The sequence below is a fragment of the Nerophis lumbriciformis genome, linkage group LG06 (genome assembly GCF_033978685.3).
Source record: "Nerophis lumbriciformis linkage group LG06, RoL_Nlum_v2.1, whole genome shotgun sequence".
Classification (NCBI taxonomy): Eukaryota; Metazoa; Chordata; class Actinopteri; order Syngnathiformes; family Syngnathidae; genus Nerophis; species Nerophis lumbriciformis.
This window is the reverse complement of record NC_084553.2, coordinates 22582027-22601538: the sequence shown is the minus strand read 5'-3', so window position 1 is coordinate 22601538 and position 19512 is coordinate 22582027. Positions and strand designations below refer to the sequence as shown.

Here is a 19512-nt window from a genome sequence, read left to right as displayed (position 1 = left end):
TTGGAGTCTCCGAGCCGCTCAGGCAAATCATATGGTCTAAAAATTAATTTTCCAATCGATAACGTGACAATGTTAAATGTTGATGAACATCAATGTTAATTGATGTTAAATGACAAAACGGATTATAAAGACAATGTGTATATATATATATATATATATATATATATATATATATATATATATATATATATATATATATATATATAAAGCCTGGCCCCCGGCCAAATTTTTTTAACTCAATGTGGCCCCCGAGTCAAAAAGTTTGAGGACCCCTGGTTTAAGGGGTTATCCGGCTTAGTGTAGACATAGCCTATTTAAAACCTACTAAAACCTTGGTGACAACAAGATGGCATGCTAAAAACGGGTTATTGTTTTATATAGAAACGTTTTATATTAACAACAGACTTGCATAGCTCTTCATTCTCGATCGTGCAATAATGGCGGTATAACCTAAGGAAGGCTGAAACTTATTTAGAAAATGTTAAAATGATATTGAAAGTGTTAACAAACTGTACTGCTTGTTTTTTAGGGATGCTGAGGAATCCAAGCCCTCTAATGATCAACATGATGGTAAAGAGTCTTCCGGAGGTAGAAGAGGAAACCGCTACCATCCTTACAAAGACAAAAACAGTGGTGAAAAGAGAAGTGGTCATAGGAACCAGGTGTTCATCAGCAACATTCCCTATGAAATGAAATGGCAGGCAATTAAAGATCTCATGCGCGAGAAAGGTAAGCCTGACTGACTTAGGTGAGGTTTGTTTCTTAATCTACCTTTGCTTCCACAGCATTATGTAACTTATACCCTTACCAGATGGATGTTTCTAATACTAGTTGTAGTAGTATTGCTGTAGTCTCTACCTTTTTCTGGATATGCCCAAATAGCAGGAAATAACCTTTTGTGCTATGGCGTTTCAAAATATCTGGGTGGAAGTTAATCTAGAGTCAGTGATATGATGATCTGTGAGAAAAGGATGATGATATATTTCACTTGCCCTGTTAGCTAAACCCAAATATATTTTAGAATGACGTGACTGTATGACTTTGTTGCATCTGTTGCAGAGTGAACCTTGTCTATGTGAATGAACTGACTGAACTATTTGAAAAACTTTCTCGAGGCCTGAAGGACAGCATAAACCTCAATTGCTATGAATGGAATCTGTTGACCACCTGCTCAATGTTGAAGTCTTTCAAATTTCCCAGGTTGAACGTAGCTGTGTGTCTCTGGCCTTGGCCTTTGGGTGTCTCAGTCACTGCCCAGCAAGGCATGGTGGTACCTGTGGGATGTTGGTCTGGGCTGACTGTATATCATTAATGGGACATCTCCAGTTTTAGCGGCATTGCCAAGGCCGACGGCACTTTGATGACTTGGTGATTTACATTCCTTTGTTCTTTTTTGGTATTTTTTCCTGTGTATGTCTCATGTAGTCGGTGAGGTAACATACGTGGAGCTCTTTAAGGATGCTGAAGGAAAGTCAAGGGTAAGTGATGTGGCCAATTTGCTGCACGAGGTTTTAAATGCCCTCAGCAGGCTCTCCTTAATCAAGTGCTTTTGAAGGTTCCGATCCTTTGGGTCTTACTAGAACTGGATGTACTCTAGGTTGCTTCTAGAGCCTGATAGGTGGATAATGATTGACATTTACTTGAAATGGAGATGTCTTGTTGATTTTCGGAAAGTAGCATTATGAACTCCAAGAGCACACTTTTTTGCTTTTGTTGTTGTCATTATAATTGGTGTAAAAGTTTGTTTGTTTGACTATTTTCCAAAGGGACCTATGGATTGTGTGATTTGTCTGATTGACCCTCAAAATGGCTCAGCAAAGGAACAAAACACTCTTATGAGTTTATGTAGTATTTTTTATTCACATATTACTTTTCAATGGCAAAAATGCATATAATATATGTATAGCTGTACTTCAATGAAAGTAATATATTTTTTGATTAATTCTGCCATTTTGCTCAAAAATTTTACTTTTAAATGTAATTTAATATCATAAAGAGATTCAGAAAATGCATATTCCGCTTTATTTTTTTTAATATATTGAAGTAATCTCTTATCAATATAGTTTCGAAAATTTATATTTATATCATGTTTGCAAAACAATACATTTCCAAATGAAAGCAGCCAGTAGATGAATTAGGATGTTCAATTGTCTTGTCTTGCTTTTAACTATTTTTTGTCCTTCCTTTACATTGCAACTTTGTGTGCAACCTGAACCTCTGTGATGTCCATTGGTTAGGGGTGTGGGTAAGAAAAAATTAATTGAAGATGTAAAATGTAGGTTATTTAGAATTTTCTTGGTATAATGACCTGCTTCTTTGTCCTGCTAAATAGTGTGGTGGAATTTAAAGATGAAGAGTTTGTGAAAAAAGCAATAGAAACCATGAATAAATATGACCTGTTTGGAAGGCCTCTCAACATCAAGGAGGTAAGCAAGTTTCCGTGGTCATTGAAGATGGACTGTACTTGTTTAGATTCACATTTTACGTAGGGATGTGCGGATCAACATTTTTTTCCACTTCTGATCTAATACCTGAATTTGAATCTCTGCTGATACTGATACTATTCTGATACCAGTTTTGTTTCCTTAAATGTTATCATGTTAACATTAATGTGTATTTTGTATAGTGCTGCCTTGATTAGTCGACGTAAATGACGCAAGAAAATAAGTTGCTGGCCATTTAAAAAAAAAAAAGTCGATTTGTCGTTTTACTGTCAACACCCATTTATTTTTAGTCCCCCGGTTGGCAAGGGGTTATTAGCTTGTGCAGCTGACTAAAGTGTAGCCACTCCTATCAGTTAAGAACTATTACATCCATCGCGAAAGATAAACTATACCTCTTACAAGTATCATATACACAAGAAGACAGGAGAAATACCGACACATGCAACACATACACTGAGCAAGAGAGCTAGAGAAGATGAAAAGCCATGCTAACCGCTAACCTAGCTTGAATATTTATTAGAGAAACAGAAGAATGTGCCTCTTTACACATTAACAGAAGTCTAGCTGGATCCACGTTTCAGCAGCAAGTAACCATCTATAAACAGAAAATTAGCAAGTATGGTCATATATATCCATATAGTAGGACAGCATAATTAATATCAAATCGACTTTAAGGTTTATAGTATTTTACATCATCCTGTTGCAGTAGCAGAAGCTGTCATTTGTCTATCTTGTTTATCTTTATAGCATCTCTGCAGTACAGTTTAAAATGATAAGTAATCTTTTATCTGCTTCTCATTCAAGGACACTGATGGAGAACATGTGCGACGTGTGCTGCAGCGCATGGGAGAAGGAGTTCGGGGGCAGGACATGGGACCTGGTGTAATAAATATCCCCCCCTCAATCGCCAACAATCCCAACATCCCACATGAAATCAAGCATGCACTACAAACGGGTCGACTAGGATCTACAGTGTTTGTGGCCAATGTGAGGACAACTTAAATGTTAATAACACATTAATACAGACCTAATTAATCCTTCCAGGGTAATACAGAATATTAGTGTTTTTTATTGATGTCATTTTGTTTTACAGCTTGATTTCAAGGTGGGCTGGAAGAAGCTAAAGGAAGTGTTTAGCATGGCAGGTATGGTAAAACGCTCTGACGTAAAGGAGGACAAGGACGGCAAGAGCCGTGGCATGGGTACCGTTACTTTTGAGCAGCCACTAGAGGCTGTGCAGGCCATATGTATCCTTTAAGCGTCAACACAAAAACTGCAAGTACAAAAATCAATACAGGTTTAATTTTAAATTGACGTTCTCCTTGACTCAGCATCCAGCAATGTTTAACGGACAGATGCTCTTTGACAGGCAGATGCATGTGAAAATGGTGAGGTGTTTGTTTAATATAACTTAATAGATTGGCATTTAATAAATGGATGGATGTTTTGCTTTGACAGGATGAAAAATCCCTGCCCCCTGATGATATTCGACAAGTTGAAAAAACACCTCAACTACCACGTGAGTGTGCTAACATCGTGGCTGAAACTCATTTTTGCATACAAGAACCCAGAGATAAATAGACATTTATATTAATGACTATACACAGCTGAAAGAAAAACAGGCAATCTTATTTGAAAATGCAAGTCCCTTTGGGAATTAACATACTGCATTTAAGAACTGTGTCTATAAATGGTGTAGCTAGTCGCAGTCCCAGAGAACTAACTAACAATTTGCAGTCATGTTGTTGTTGTGATAGAAATAGTTAACACACAAACTAAAGGGCTTGTTACGTGCGGGTATAGTTTGTCATTACATGCTATAAGCCGTAAGACAGCAGTATATAATGTTTAAAACACAATTGGAATGTTACCGCCCTGAAAGCAGTTGTGTAAATGTTACAAACAGCCCCTTTATAATATGCCATAGCCAAATTGTCTATAAATGTCTAAAGCTAAACGATCCAAAACTAAAAGTACAAGTTCAGCTATCTATACCTCCAGTCCAATGAGTTACAGCAAAACAGCTGCCTTAATTTTTTTTTCCATTAGTTTTCGTTCAGTTTCAGATTATTTCGAACATGCATACGATACAATGTAATGCATCACACAATTCCAGTTGTTTCATTACAGGAAGTCCGAAAAGGAGTAGGAAGAAGCAGAGCTTGTTTAATCCTACCCCTTTTTATACCATGGCAATTTTATCCAATTTCCTTGTTCTCTGTAACAGAACAGTGAACAAATAAATAATAGGGATGTCCGATAATGGCTTTTTGCCGATATCCGATATTCCCATATTGACCAAACCCTTAATTACCGATATCAACCGATACCAATATATACAGTCGTGGAATTAACACATTATTATGCCTAATTTGGACAACCAGGTATGGTGAAGATAAGGTCCTTTTTAAAAAATGTATTAAAAATAAAATAATATAAATAAATTAAAAACATTTTCTTGAAAACAGTTACATAGAAACTAGTAATTAATGAAAATGAGTAAAATTATGTGTTAAAGGTTAGTACTATTAGTGGACCAGCAGCACGCACAATCATGTGTGCTTACGGACTGTATCCCTTGCAGACTGTATTGATATATAATGTAGGAACCAGAATATTAATAACAGAAAGAAACAACCCTTTTGTGTGAATGAGTGTAAATGGGGGAGGGAGGGTTTTTGGTTTGGTGCACTAATTGTAAGCGTGTCTTGTGTTTTTTACGTTGATTTAATAAAAAAACAAAATAAAAAAAACGATACCGATAATAAAAAAACGATACGATAATTTCCGATATTACATTCTAAAGCATTTATTGGCCGGTAATATCGGCAGGCCGATATTATCGGACATCTCTAATAAATAATATACCATAGTAAGCAAACAAAAATTAAATACATAAATAATCTTTGTCTCAATGAAAAAAAGGGTTCAAGATGTTCATCATAATTCTTGTTCTGTGTACTTTGAACACTTGTAGTGCGAAGTCTCTTAAACTGAATCATATTGGTGCTTTGTTTGATTTATTTGGTTAATCCATTCCATAATTTAATTCCACATACTGATATACTAAAGGTTTTGTACGAGCATACAAATGTTTTAAGTTAGATTTTCCTCTAAGGTTATATCTCTCTTCTTTTGTTGAGAAGAATTGTACATTCTTGGTAGCAGGTTATAGTTTGCTTTATACATCATTTTAGCTGTTTGCAAATGCACCTAATAGTTGAATTTCAAAAATTGTGATTTAATAAATAAAGGGTTTGTATGTTCTCTATATTCAACATTTTCTATTATTCTAATTGATCTTTTTTGTAACACATTTAGTGAATGAAGCGCACATTTGTAGTTGTTTCCCCATATTTCTACACAATAACTCAATCCAATCCACTTTATTTATATAGCACATTTAAACTCAGATATGGTAACACTAGCGAGCAGTAGAGAATATGAAGTGATTTTTGGTCTAGAACATGTTTTGCTTTATTCATTATTGATGTACAAACCCCGTTTCCATATGAGTTGGGAAATTGTGTTAGATGTAAATATAAACGGAATACGATGATTTGCAAATCATTTTCAACCCATATTCAGTTGAATATGCCACAAAGACAACATTTTGATGTTCAAACTGATAAACTTTTTTTTTTTTGCAAATCATTAACTTTAGAATTTGATGCCAGCAACACGTGACAAAGAAGTTGGGAAAGGTGGCAATAAATACTGATAAAGTTGAGAAATGCTCATTAAACACTTATTTGGAACATCCCACAGGTGTGCAGGCTAATTGGGAACAGGTGGGTGCCATTATTGGGTATTAAAACAGCTTCCCAAAAAATGCTCAGTCTTTCACAAGAAAGGATGGGGCGAGGTACACCCCTTTGTCCACAAGTGCATGAGCAAATAGTCAAAACAGTTTAAGAACAACATTTCTCAAAGTGCAATTGCAAGAAATTTAGGGATTTCAACATCTACGGTCCATAATATCATCAAAAGGTTCAGAGAATCTGGAGAAATCACTCCACATAAGCGGCATAGCCGGAAACCAACATTGAATGACCTTGATCTTCGATCCCGCAGACGGCACTGTATCAAAAACCGACATCAATCTCTAAAGGATATCACCACATGGGCTCAGGAACACTTCAGAAAACCACTGTCACTAAATACAGTTTGTCGCTACATCTGTAAGTGCAAGTTAAAGCTCTACTATGCAAAGCGAAAGCCATTTATCAACAACATCCAGAAACGCCGCCGGCTTCTTTGGGCCCGAGATCATCTAAGATGGACTGATGCAAAGTGGAAAAGTGTTCTGTGGTTTGACGAGTCCACATTTCAAATTGTTTTTGGAAATATTCGACATCGTGTCATCCGGACCAAAGGGGAAGCGAACTATACAGACTGTTATCGACGCAAAGTTCAAAAGCCAGCATCTGTGATGGTATGGGGGTGCATTAGTGCCCAAGGCATGGGTAACTTACACATCTGTGAAGGCACCATTAATACTGAAAGGTACATACAGGTTTTGGAACAACATATGCTGCCATCTTAAGCGCTGTCTTTTTCATGGACGCCCCTGCTTATTTCAGCAAGACAATGCCAAGCCACATTCAGCACGTGTTACAACAGCGTGGCTTCGTAAAAAAAGAGTGCGGGTACTTTCCTGGCCCGGCTGCAGTCCACACCTGTCTCCCATCAAAAATTTGTGGCGCATAATGAAGCGTAAAATACGACTGCGGCGACCCCGGAATGTTGAACGACTGAAGCTCTACATAAAACAAGAATGGGAAATAATTCCACTTTCAAAGCTTCAACAATTAGTTTCCTCAGTTTCTAATCGTTTGAGTGTTGTTAAAAGAAAGGGTGATTTAACACAGTGGTGAACATGCCCTTTCCCAACTACTTTGGCACGTGTTGAAGCCATGAAATTCTAAGTTAATTATTATTTGCAAAAAAAAATACAGTTTATGAGTTTGAACATCAAATAGCTTGTCTTTGTAGTGCATTCAATTGAATATGGGTTGAAAGGGATTTGCAAATCATTGTATTCCGTTTATATTTACATCTAACACAATTTCCCTACTCCTATGGAAACGGGATTTGTATATATACACATATATATTTGTGTGTGTGTATGTATATGTGTATATATATATATATATATATATATATATATATATATATATACACATACATACATACATACATATATATATATATATATATATATATATATATATATATATATATATATATATATATATATATATATATATATATATATGTATGTATGTATGTATGTATGTACATATGTATGTATATACACATACATTCACACACATATATATATATATATGTGTTTGTATATGTATGTGTGTATATATATATATATATATATATATATATATATATATATATATATATATATATGTATGTGTGTGTGTGTATATATATATATATATGTATGTATGTGTGTGTATATATATATATATGTATGTATGTATGTGTATATATACCGTATTTTCCGCACTATAAGGCGCACCTAAAAACCACAAATTTTCTCAAAAGCTGACAGTGCGCCTTATCACCCGGTGCGCTTTATATATGGATAAATATTAAGATTCATTTTCATAAAGTTTAGGTCTCGCAACTACGGTAAACAGCCGCCATCTTTTTTCCCCGTAGAAGAAGCGCGCGGTGCATGCTGGGATATGTGACGTTTCATTTCCATTTGTGTGTTTATGTAAAGACCCCAAAATGGCTCCTATTAAGTGTGTTGTCTGTCTAATTATAAATAATGCAGACGAGGCGTGTTAACTGAGTTCTCAACGTTTACTCACAGCGTGCTCATAACCACATTCTAACTGCCAGCATACAACGCTTCTCAGGGCTACCGCGCATGCTCGTAACTATCGTTGCATGCTGGGTAGTGTAGTTGTTATATTTGCTAGCTCATAACAGCACATTAAGAGACACGCTTACGCGCTTAATTCAATACTCGCCGTCATTCCGGGTGGATTGACAAAAGACCTCCAGCCGCTAGATATTGGTGTCAACAGGGCATTCGAAGCTAGACTGCTAACTGCGTGGGAACAGTGGATGACGAAGAAGCGCGCGGTGCATGCTGGGATATGTGACGTTTCATTTCCATTTGTGTGTTTATGTAAAGACCCCAAAATGGCTCCTATTAAGTGTGTTGTCTGTCTAATTATAAATAATGCAGACGAGGCGTGTTAACTGAGTTCTCAACGTTTACTCACAGCGTGCTCATAACCACATTCTAACTGCCAGCATACAACGCTTAGGGCTACCGCGCATGCTCGTAACTATCGTTGCATGCTGGGTAGTGTAGTTGTTATATTTGCTAGCTCATAACAGCACATTGAGAGACACGCTTACGCGCTTAATTCAATACTCGCCGTCATTCCGGGTGGATTGACAAAAGACCTCCAGCCGCTAGATATTGGTGTCAACAGGGCATTCGAAGCTAGACTGCTAACTGCGTGGGAACAATGGATGACAGAAGGCGAACACACCTTCACTAAGACGAGGAGGCAGCGCCAGACGACGCCAACATCTGCCAGTGGATCGTAAATTTGCCCAACTTTTCACTTCGGACACCGAAGACGAAGGATTTACGAATGAAGAATAACTTCAGAAAGTGAGCGCTATGTTTATTTTGTGTGTTGTGACATTAACGTTCGAGCAACATTATGTTGCTATTGCTCTGCACTATTTTGAATTTTACTATGTTTGTGATTGCACATTTGCGTACATTTTGGGAGTGAACAGAGTTGTTAGAACGCTGGTTTTTAATATATTATTAAAGTTTGACTGACCTATCTGACTGTTTTTTTGACATTCCCTTTAGCGCAGCGTAGGCGCGGCTTATAGTCCGGGGCGGCTTATTGGTGGACAAAGTTATGAAATATGCCATTCATTGAAGGTGCGGCTAATAATCCGGTGCGCCTTATAGTGCGGAAAATACGGTGTGTGTGTATATATATATATATATATATATATATATACATACGTATGTATATACATATGTATGTATGTATATACATATGTATATATATACGTATGTATATACGTATGTATGTATATACATATGTATGTGTGTGTGTGTGTATATATATATATGTGTGTATGTATGTGTATATATATATGTGTGTATGTATGTGTATATACATACATACATATATGTATATATATATATACCGGTACATACATACATATATATGTGTGTGTGTGCCTGTGTGTGTGTGTACATACATACATACATATATGTTTGTGTGTGTGTGTGTATATATATATATATATATATAGATATATATATATATATGTATATACGTATGTATGTATATACATATATGTATGTGTATATATATATATATATATATATATATATATATATCCATCTTCTTCCGCTTATCCGAGGTCGGGTCGCGGGGGCAGCAGCCTCAGCAGGGAAGCCCAGACTTTTCTCTCCCCTGCCACTTCGTCCGGCTCTTCCCGGGGGATCCCGGGGCGTTCCTAGGCCAGCCGGGAGACTTAGTCTACCCAACGTGTCCTGGGTCTTACTTGTGGCCTCCTACCCTCAGTAGACCCATAATAAATTCATAAAAGAACCAAACTTCATGAATGTTTTTTGTGACCAACAAGTATGTGCTCCAATCACTATCACAAAAAAATAAGTGTTGTAGAAATTATTGTAAACTCAAAACAGCCATGACATTCTGTTCTTTACAAGTGTATGTAAACTTTTGATCGTGACTGTATCTCCTGCCATAATCTAGGATTACCGTATTTTCTGCACCATAAGGCGCCCTGGGTTATAAGCCGCGCCTTCAATGAACGGCATATTTCAAAACTTTGTCCACCTATAAGCCGCCCCGTGTTGTAAGCCGCATCTAACTGCGCTAAAGGAATGTCAAAAAAACAGTCAAATAGGTCAGTCAAACTTTAATAATATATTAAAACCAGCGTGATGTGGGCGCGCATGGAATCGTATATCAACATGGACGAAGCTGCGTGAAAAAAGCCACCCGGCCTCTTCGCGTAAACTTAAACTTACCTTAACCACTCGCTCATCTTTTCTTCATCCATCCCTTCGAGTTAGCTTTTATGATGACGCCGGCTGGAAAGGTCTCTTTTGGCAAGGTCTTCCTTTTGAATATCACCATGGGTGGAAGTTTCTGGCCATTAGCATGGCAAGTCAGAACCACAGTGAAGGATGACTTCTCATTTCCTGCGGTGCGAATATTCACCGTACGTGCTCCCGTTGTATCCACAGTGCGGTTCACAGGAATATCAGTTGTTGTGAAATAGTAATCCGTGTGCGGATGGAGAGATTGCGTCTTTTCATGAACCGGATCCCTGTCGTTTAGTAGGAGCCATTTTGTGGTCTTTACAGATGTAAACACACAAAGGAAATGACACGTACGGTAATATCTGCGCGCTTTTTCTTCTTCTACGCGGGCGGGTGGTTGCTTACAGTAGAAGAAGAAGCGCTTCCTGTTCTATGGGGGCGGGTGCTTACCTTGGCGGTTGCTTGCGTAGAAGAAGAAGCGCTTCCTGTTCTACCGGGAAAAAAGATGGCGGCTGTTTACCGTAGTTACGAGACCGAAACTTTATGAAAATGAATCTTAATATTTATCCATATATAAAGCGCACCGGGTTATAAGGCGCACTGTCAGCTTTTGAGAAAATTTGTGGTTTTTAGGTGCGCCTTATAGTGCGGAAAATACGGTAGGTTAGAATATAATATATTGCTTTACTGACAAGAAAAATACAATCATTAGTAAATACCAAAAAAAATACTATGACTGAAACTACACGGACAAGACATGTAGCAGGTAAAACACACATTGTTAAAGATCAAACACAAATTGTAGCAATTTGTTACAAAATTCAGTAATTTCAGTTGCATTAGTTTGCGCTAAGTGGGAGGTTTTGACTCCGCTAATAATTGTCAACAAGCCAAGCAGCTTTGTGCGTCTACTTATCTGTATGGGCACGACAGGGGAGCTGGTTAACTATATTATCTTTAAACTCCTTGAGCAGGTCTGGTTTAAAATAGCAGGAGGTTTTTCTTGTAAGTTGGGTGCTGAATGGCAAGAAGGCATGGTGGCTGTCAGCCAATTTAACTTTGCTTTTACTCTTTTGTCCACAGGTGGTCTATCAGGTGTTGGCATGGGACTGGGACCAGGAGGGCAACCTATTAATGCAAACAATCTGAACAGCGGAGGAAGTATGGGCAGCATGGGTGCAGGAGGTCAGTCACTGATAAATAATTTGTGGAGATTTAGTCAGGGTTTTCTGATCAAGATGTTTATTTATGGTGTATTTACGTATGTTGAATAGGGTTGTCAAAATTATTGATACTCAAACTTTGTGTCCGGATATGATCATGTATAATTTTCATTAACGATTTACTTTTGTTACTCTATGTAAAATCTGCACTGCAAGCACAGAATTTCGCCATTGTGGGATAAATACAGTTTATCTTATCTAGGGCTGCACCTATATGGCCAAAATAATAATCAATTATTTTCATCAATATTGAAATCATATTGAAATCACAATTATTTACTCTTAATAAAATATATTTTATTGCACTTTATATTTTAAAGAAACATAATGTAAATGTGTCTTTCATTTAAAAAAGAAAACTATAAAAGAATATTCATTAATATAAAATAAAATGTACAAAAGACAAAGGGCTAATTAAAATAAATATGCCATTGCGGAGTGCGATTATGAAGTGCAAACAAGTGAAAAAAATCAGATTATGCACAAAAGGCACGTACAAACGAACACGTTCATGTACTGCTCACAATATATATATGACATATGTCTTTGGCCAAATAAAACGCTATTACATTATTTTGTCGAGTCTATGAGAGGTGGATGAATACGGGATCCCTCGGTGGACGGTTGATGTTATGGTTGTCTGTATTTTGGGCACCCCCGCTTTTGTAGCTGTTCGTAGCGCCGGTGGCGGGTAGCCCGCTCTGTTAGCAACCAGCTTTACAACGCACTGAAACGATAGCAGTTGAGAAAAGAAGTGAAGTGTTGTTAATACTTAACGCGTATCCGCAACGCGCTAATTTGTTGGGATGTGCACACTAACGCAGCTTTGCCGTGCAACTCATTGTGGCGTTGGTTTTTGGTTCATCCGTGCAGATGCATTTCCGAGTTTCGGGAAACGAGCGGGAGTGCCTGGACAAAAGCGATATGTGCGGTCGTGTTTCCGGGTTAATATGTGTGCCTGTTGGTAATCTGCGGGAGGGGAGAGCACTGATGTATTAATGCATTTTTTTAATATATATATAATTTCGGGAGCTACTGGCTGATCTATCTCTGTTGTCACTCACTCTTACTCGCTCTAACATGAGTCCACTGTCTATCGGTTTCCCCTTGGTGGTTGGTTTAAATGTTAATATTGCCGACAATCACCCTCATATAATCGTGGCGGCCAAAATCGTGATCACGATTAAAATTGTATTCATTGTGCAGCCCTAATCCTAACCGAAGGAAAGTTCAAGGTTGTCGATAAGCATGGTGGTCAAGAAGTCTAGTAGGTCAAATTTGGACAAGTGTCATAAAGCTTGACATACTGATCTGTATGTTAAATTCAGACTTTATATGTGACCAGCTGTAAATGCGAAAAAAGTGTTTCCATCATGCTTTTCGGAAACACTTCAACATTGAAACATCTGAAAAACCACATCATGAGAGCAAAATAATGTTAAAGCAATATTTTAGTTGTTTTTTTTAAATATGGGTGTTTCCATTACCAGTTTCTCATTGCGATATTTAGGTTTTGCGCATTTCTAGGGGGAATGGAAACGCAGCTAGTAACTGTCAAATAAATCAATCGAATCAAATGATAGACGCTACATTATAAATCGGTGTTCTATTAAATAGTCACATAGTTCAATGATCACGGTCAAACCAAAATCGAATGCATTTAACAGCCCAGGATGTCCCAAATGCGACAGATCGCACCCAGCCTTGCGTTTTATGTCGTGGTTGTACCCTTCTTCGGCTGTTCCACTTACGCAGAGACACAGCAGGTACATTACGTACATTTTTGAGTTTTGATAGTTGATTCAGACTGGCATTATGTTATTTTATCCTCATTCCAATGGAATCATCCAGGTGTTTCAGTTAAAACGATCAGAAAAGATGTGAGTTTCTTTTATAGGGTTGTATCAAACGATTTCTTGAATTGACTAATCTACCGATTATTTTTTCGATCAATCGGTTAATCTGTAGATCTCATTCCTTTTTGTAACAAATTGTTTTTTAGTGTAGTGGTGCAATGTTTTTTCAAATTAATTACCCAAACATTCACCAAAAATGTTAATTGCATGTAGAAACTTAAATGGATGTTGTATGGTTTGGGGATAAAAAAGAAAGTGAAATCAGTTGATACATCACACATATTAAATGGAAATGGTACTATGTAATTATAGTGAGTGCTGTTGACTATATGATGTAAAAAAGGAACCATGCAATCACCCTACTTTTTAGGATGTAAACCAATAGTGGGACTAACACCAATAAACTTTACTCAAAAATATTTAAGGTCACTAAATGACCTAGCTTTGAAATCAGGAAGGACGCGCAATTCAGGAAGCCCGCGCCTCTCACGTCCACGGATTTTTTATTTTTTTTACTGCCCTGTTTGTTTGTTTTTGATTTATTGATTTCATCGATTATCGCTTTCCGCCGATGTTTTGTTTTGTTTATATTTGCCGGGTCAAATGTCCATCCCCGTTTATTGCGTTTTTATTGGTCGTAAACTTTAATTCGCCGAACGTTTTATCAATCACAAATACTGCCTCAGTTTGCACACGAACAACTTTACCGCGAGGGGCTGTCGAAAGAAAGACTTCATGGTAAACACTGAGGTGAATGTAAAGTCAACATTTTTAACTTCATTCTGTGCCATGTCTCCAGTAAATGAGTTGTTTTAGTCTTTGTGAGTCCATGGAAGCTTCACTTTTATCTCCCGCTGCATCGACATTGTTCAAGGATGGAGACAGGCTTCAAGCTAACCAGCACCCGACCAGACTCCTTCACCCCAAAAACATACTTTGCAGGTCAACAAACGAGGCAAATATGTGCCTTTTGAAGTGTTAATGTGTGAGGAGTGTTCAAAAGGAGTCTCTTGGAGAAGTGGCTGACAAGTTAGCAAGTGTCGCTCGCGTCGCTGACAGAGACGTCATCACCGTCATTGTTTACTGAAGCGGAGATGCTGTGCGTTATGATAAACGCGCATGCGGCGCCAGGCTCTGCTTTTTATCGATACTTATCAGATTAAATGTTGTATTATCTATAGCAGGGGTGTCAAAAGTGTGGCCCAGAGGCCATTTGCGGCCTGCAGCTAATGTTTTAAAGGCCTACGGCACTTTCTAAAAATACTATTGAAATAAACAAAAACATAACAAAAGTGAAATAAAAAAGCTTACAGGTGAAATGTAATTTAGAAAAAGTTGCAATGTTGACTAATAAAACAAAGCTGGGTTTTTTTCTCTAAAACCGTCATTGGTCAAAACATAGTATTGAATCAAAATCAATGTTTTTATGAATTATTGACCTATCCAAGTCTCTGATTACTTCACATCAAATATTCCACTAAGAAAAATATTTTTTGTGGAAGAGTTTGCAATATTTTGTGTGTTTGCCATAAAAAACATAGTTTTCTTTGACAAAAAGTACAAGAAAAAAATAATTGACGGATAGATATGAAGTTGATGTCGACCAGGCCTGGGCAATTATTGACTCGGGGGGCCACATTTAGAGAAAACAAATGTGTCTGGGAGCCGGTATATCTTTTTTTAGGAGCACTAATACAAAACCTCACAATAATGTCTGATTGAATGCTAAAAACGTCATGGCAGACCGCCTTAAAAAACGTAATGGAATTTTAAATTTTTCTATGAACGATAAAACACGGAATATTGACTAAATATGAATGTCACACCCTCTTTCGATCGACATATTTTACAATCAAGTGAAAAGCAACAAAAATGCAACGAACAGTGAAATATGAACGCGAAGGGTACAAAATAAACCAACCTACAATCTGATACATCACTAAGCTTTAGAACTTTGTTGTGAAAATCTCCTTCCGCGTCTGTGGAAACGCTTCCCACCCACACTGCTTGGTGCCTCGTCTGAGCTGCTGTGACGTACATTACCATAGTAACTAATTAGATTACCATAGTAACTGGTATATCATCAAAAAGCGCAGATTCCAACCATTGAAATACTTTGTATAGTTCAAGACTTACGGTCATTAGAAAACATCACTGCACATCATAATGGCAGCTACACTTTCCATCTTAAACATCTAAAAAAATGATTTGGGAATGTCCGGCTGGCAGATTGAAAAGCTTAACGGGCCGCATGTGTGTGTGGCCCCCGGGCCTTAATTTGCCCAGGTCTGATGTAGACTCTAGAGATTTAAGCGTTAAATAAATAATGTATGTATGCCCTGGCAGACGATTATCATTTCATGACCGAAGCAAAAAACTTTTTTCACTTTTATACTGAAATAAATACACCTACAACTTATTGAATACAGATATAGAAAAAACTAACGGCAGCGGTGAAGTTTAGATCCATGAAGGAAAGAAAAAAGTGAAAGAATGTTTATAACTGAATACATTTACATACCGTATTTTTCGGACTATTTTTTCATAGTTTGGCCGGGGGTGCGACTTATACTCAGGAGCGGTCTATGTGTGAAATAATTAACACATTACCGTAAAATATCAAATAATATTATTTAGCTCATTCACATAAGGGACTAGACGTATAAGAATGCATTGGATTTAGCGATTAGGAGTAGGGATGTCCCGATCCAGGTTTTTGCACTTCCGATCCGATACTGACCGATAATGGCCTATCCGAGCATGTATTAAAGTTTAAAGTTATTTAGCCTACTTAGTTGTCAGAATCATGTTGAAAAGGGTTTTAGTACTCTTGATAACAACTAGCCAGCTGAATTAGGGGAGTTTGAATAATACACAATGGTTGGTAACAAGAAACGGACCTGTTTATTCAAGGATAAACACAAAATAGACAAAATTATACATGACAAACAGAAATGGCATCATTGAAACTAGGGCTGGGCGATATGGCCTTTTTTTAATATTGCGATATTTTAAGGCCATATTGCGATACACGATATATATCGATATTTTGCCTTAGCCTTGAATGAACACTTGATGCATATAATCACATCAGTATGATGATTCTATGTGTTTTGATTGATTGAGACTTTTATTAGTAGGTTGCACAGTGAAGTACATATTCCGTACGATTGACCACTAAATGGTAACACCCCAATAAGTTTTTCCAGGGGTCCACTTAAATTGATTCATGATACAGATATATACCATCAGATATATACTATCATCATAATGCAGTCATCACACAAGATAATCACATTTAATTATTTACATTATTTATAATCCAGGGTGTGGAGGGGGGCGCCGGATGTAAGTGTCAAAAAGACAACTAAAAGAGTTTGATATGAGAATAAATCAAAAGTTAAAATATAGGGTAGAAATGCACCCATTTGCAGGAAATGTAGTCTTGATTTTCAAAATGTTCTTTCAAGGCTTGCATGTCTACATTAAAACATTCTTCTTCATACTGCATTAATATATGCTACTTTTAAACTTTCATGCAGAGAGGGAAATCACAACAAAAAAAATCACTATTTTTTTCATACGGTGTTGACGTGGAAATGTTTGCTACGGCGATGGTGTGGACGTGTGGCACCGAATGGAGATAAGCGTCTCGACAGACCTTACAATATTTGAACAATGATGACGAAAACTTTTCTCTGTCGTGTCCGTGTGTCGAAAATTGTTATGCGCTTATTTTTTTATTTGATTTTGTACGTGGCATAGATTTGCCGTCCGCAGAGGACGCTTGAGCAGGCGCGCACCTTAGCGGCTGCGCTAGCATCACAGCTAACGTTAGCCATGCTGCTACCTCGCTCTCTGCTGGGAGAGGGCGTATACGTATGTGACGTATGACGTGACAGTATGTGACGTGTGTAAGAAGGTGCGCTCGCTGTCTGTAAGAGGGAGACACAGGAAAGAGTGAAAAGAGCCTGTCGTGTAATGCCAGCAGCTAAAAGCAACTGCGTTAGAATCCACAGACATGTGGATGTGCTGAAGGTGTGCTGGAAAATGCGGAACGGAGCTTAGGGAACAGCAGAAAAGTGGAATGTATTATTTAAATCGGTGCGTTGGAAAACACGGACCGGAGTTTTTTTTTTAAACTGGATCTGTATCGGCATTTTCCCATGCCTTGCCGATAAGCATTTTTTTGCGAATATCGGCGGCCGATCCGATCCAAATATCGGATCGGGACATCCCTAATTAGGAGTGACAGATTGTTTGCTAAACGTATAGCATGTTCTATATGTTATAGTTATTTGAATGACTCTTACCATAATATGTTACGTTAACTTACCAGGCACGTTCTCAGTTGGTTATTTATGCGTCATATAACGTACACTTATTCAGCCTGTTGTTCACTATTCTTTATTTATTTTAAATTGCTTTTCAAATGTCTATTCTTGGTGTTGGGTTTTATCAAAAACATTTCCCCCAAAAATGCGACTTATTCTCCAGTGCGACTTATATATGTTTTTTTCCTTCTTTATTATGCATTTTCGGCCGAAGCGACTTATACTCCAAAAAATACGGTATACATAAAAATGTTTTTCTTTTGTATTATTTTTTTAATGAATTAACGTTTATGACAACCTTCCAAAACACAATGTAAAATGTGAGATATAACAGGATAATGCATACATTTATCATTTGTTTTCAAAACGGTTACACAAAAGTGGAACCCCATTTTTATGACTTGATGGGGTCCCTGGGACCCCATTTTGAAAATTCCTAGCGCCAACAGTGAGGACTGACACCAATACTGTTTACTTTAAAATATTCAAGATTACTGAAAGATTTTGCTTTTCAAATGTTTATCATAATTAAAGTCAGAAAAAACGCAGATCAGCATTGTACAATATCATTGCATTAATTAAACGGTTACCTTTATTCTCTTTTTTTACGTATAAATATTAAAGCAAAATAAAATCAATAGTAGGGTTGTGAAAGATAAACCGATGAGATCAGTCGGTGGAAACCACGTAAATCGATAAAAATCAGCGGTGAATCCTTTAATTAATCGTGAATAGAAACATAGGGCAGGTATTGCACAAAACTAGAAATCAGTTAAGTGTTTTTGTATTTAAAACAATGCGAAAGCCAGGGCTGCTAGTAAAATGATTACCCGGATTTCCAGGAAAAACGTAACTTGAGAGTCAACATCATATCCACCAACAGGTTTCTGTGACCACACTGACTTGACTTGTGAAAAAGGGGACAGTTTTGCCTTGCAGAAAGACTACTTTGTTATGGCATGCTTCTTATTCAACTCCCGTTAACCACTCCTCTGCTTCCCCCACCCTTGTGAAGTCCCCAAATAGCTGTCCAGGATATGCCTGTAATATAATTATTTAATTTTGGACCTCAAGAATAAGCATGTCCTCATCCATCGTGTGAAATTACATCTGAAAACCTCAGACAGGTTGACCTCAGAGCCGTTTCCGCCCATTAGGACATATCAAGGTGTAAATGCTATCCGCCTTGAACACGGAGTATTTTATTTTGAGAGTAAACCGGATCATTTACAAACAAATATGTGAATGACTTCTTGTAACTGATATTGTAGCTGATTCATGCTAAATTGATTCGCCATGTTGCGGCGACCTGCAAAAGTAAAAGCTCTGCCTTGTTTTTTATAAATTTGAATGTACTGTTTTTCCCCAAATATATTTGAAGATAAATGTACCGATGGGTGTTGTCTTTCATCCAGCTTATTGTATATTCTCGGCGCATACAACTGATCATTTGACTGTTCAGTTTATCTTAGAAGACGTTTGGCCTCTCATCCAAGCAATTTTCATCAGTTCATGCTCATAGACTTGGTGTCAAAGGTCCTAACTACTCTTCCTTTAACAGGAGGAGGC

At 37.4% G+C, this 19512-nt stretch overlaps 1 protein-coding gene across 1 annotated transcript in view; it reads left to right on the top strand.

Moving 5' to 3' along the window:
* Positions 1 to 19512, top strand: part of myef2 (myelin expression factor 2) — a 30061-nt gene that overhangs the window by 1810 nt on the left and 8739 nt on the right. Inside the window, exons 2-10 of the mRNA XM_061963902.2 lie at positions 530 to 729; positions 1426 to 1478; positions 2238 to 2245; positions 2333 to 2426; positions 3249 to 3431; positions 3538 to 3691; positions 3783 to 3832; positions 3903 to 3963; positions 11614 to 11715. Of these exons, the coding sequence (XP_061819886.1) occupies positions 530 to 729; positions 1426 to 1478; positions 2238 to 2245; positions 2333 to 2426; positions 3249 to 3431; positions 3538 to 3691; positions 3783 to 3832; positions 3903 to 3963; positions 11614 to 11715 (905 nt within the window). The remainder of the gene's footprint in view (positions 1 to 529; positions 730 to 1425; positions 1479 to 2237; positions 2246 to 2332; positions 2427 to 3248; positions 3432 to 3537; positions 3692 to 3782; positions 3833 to 3902; positions 3964 to 11613; positions 11716 to 19512) is intronic.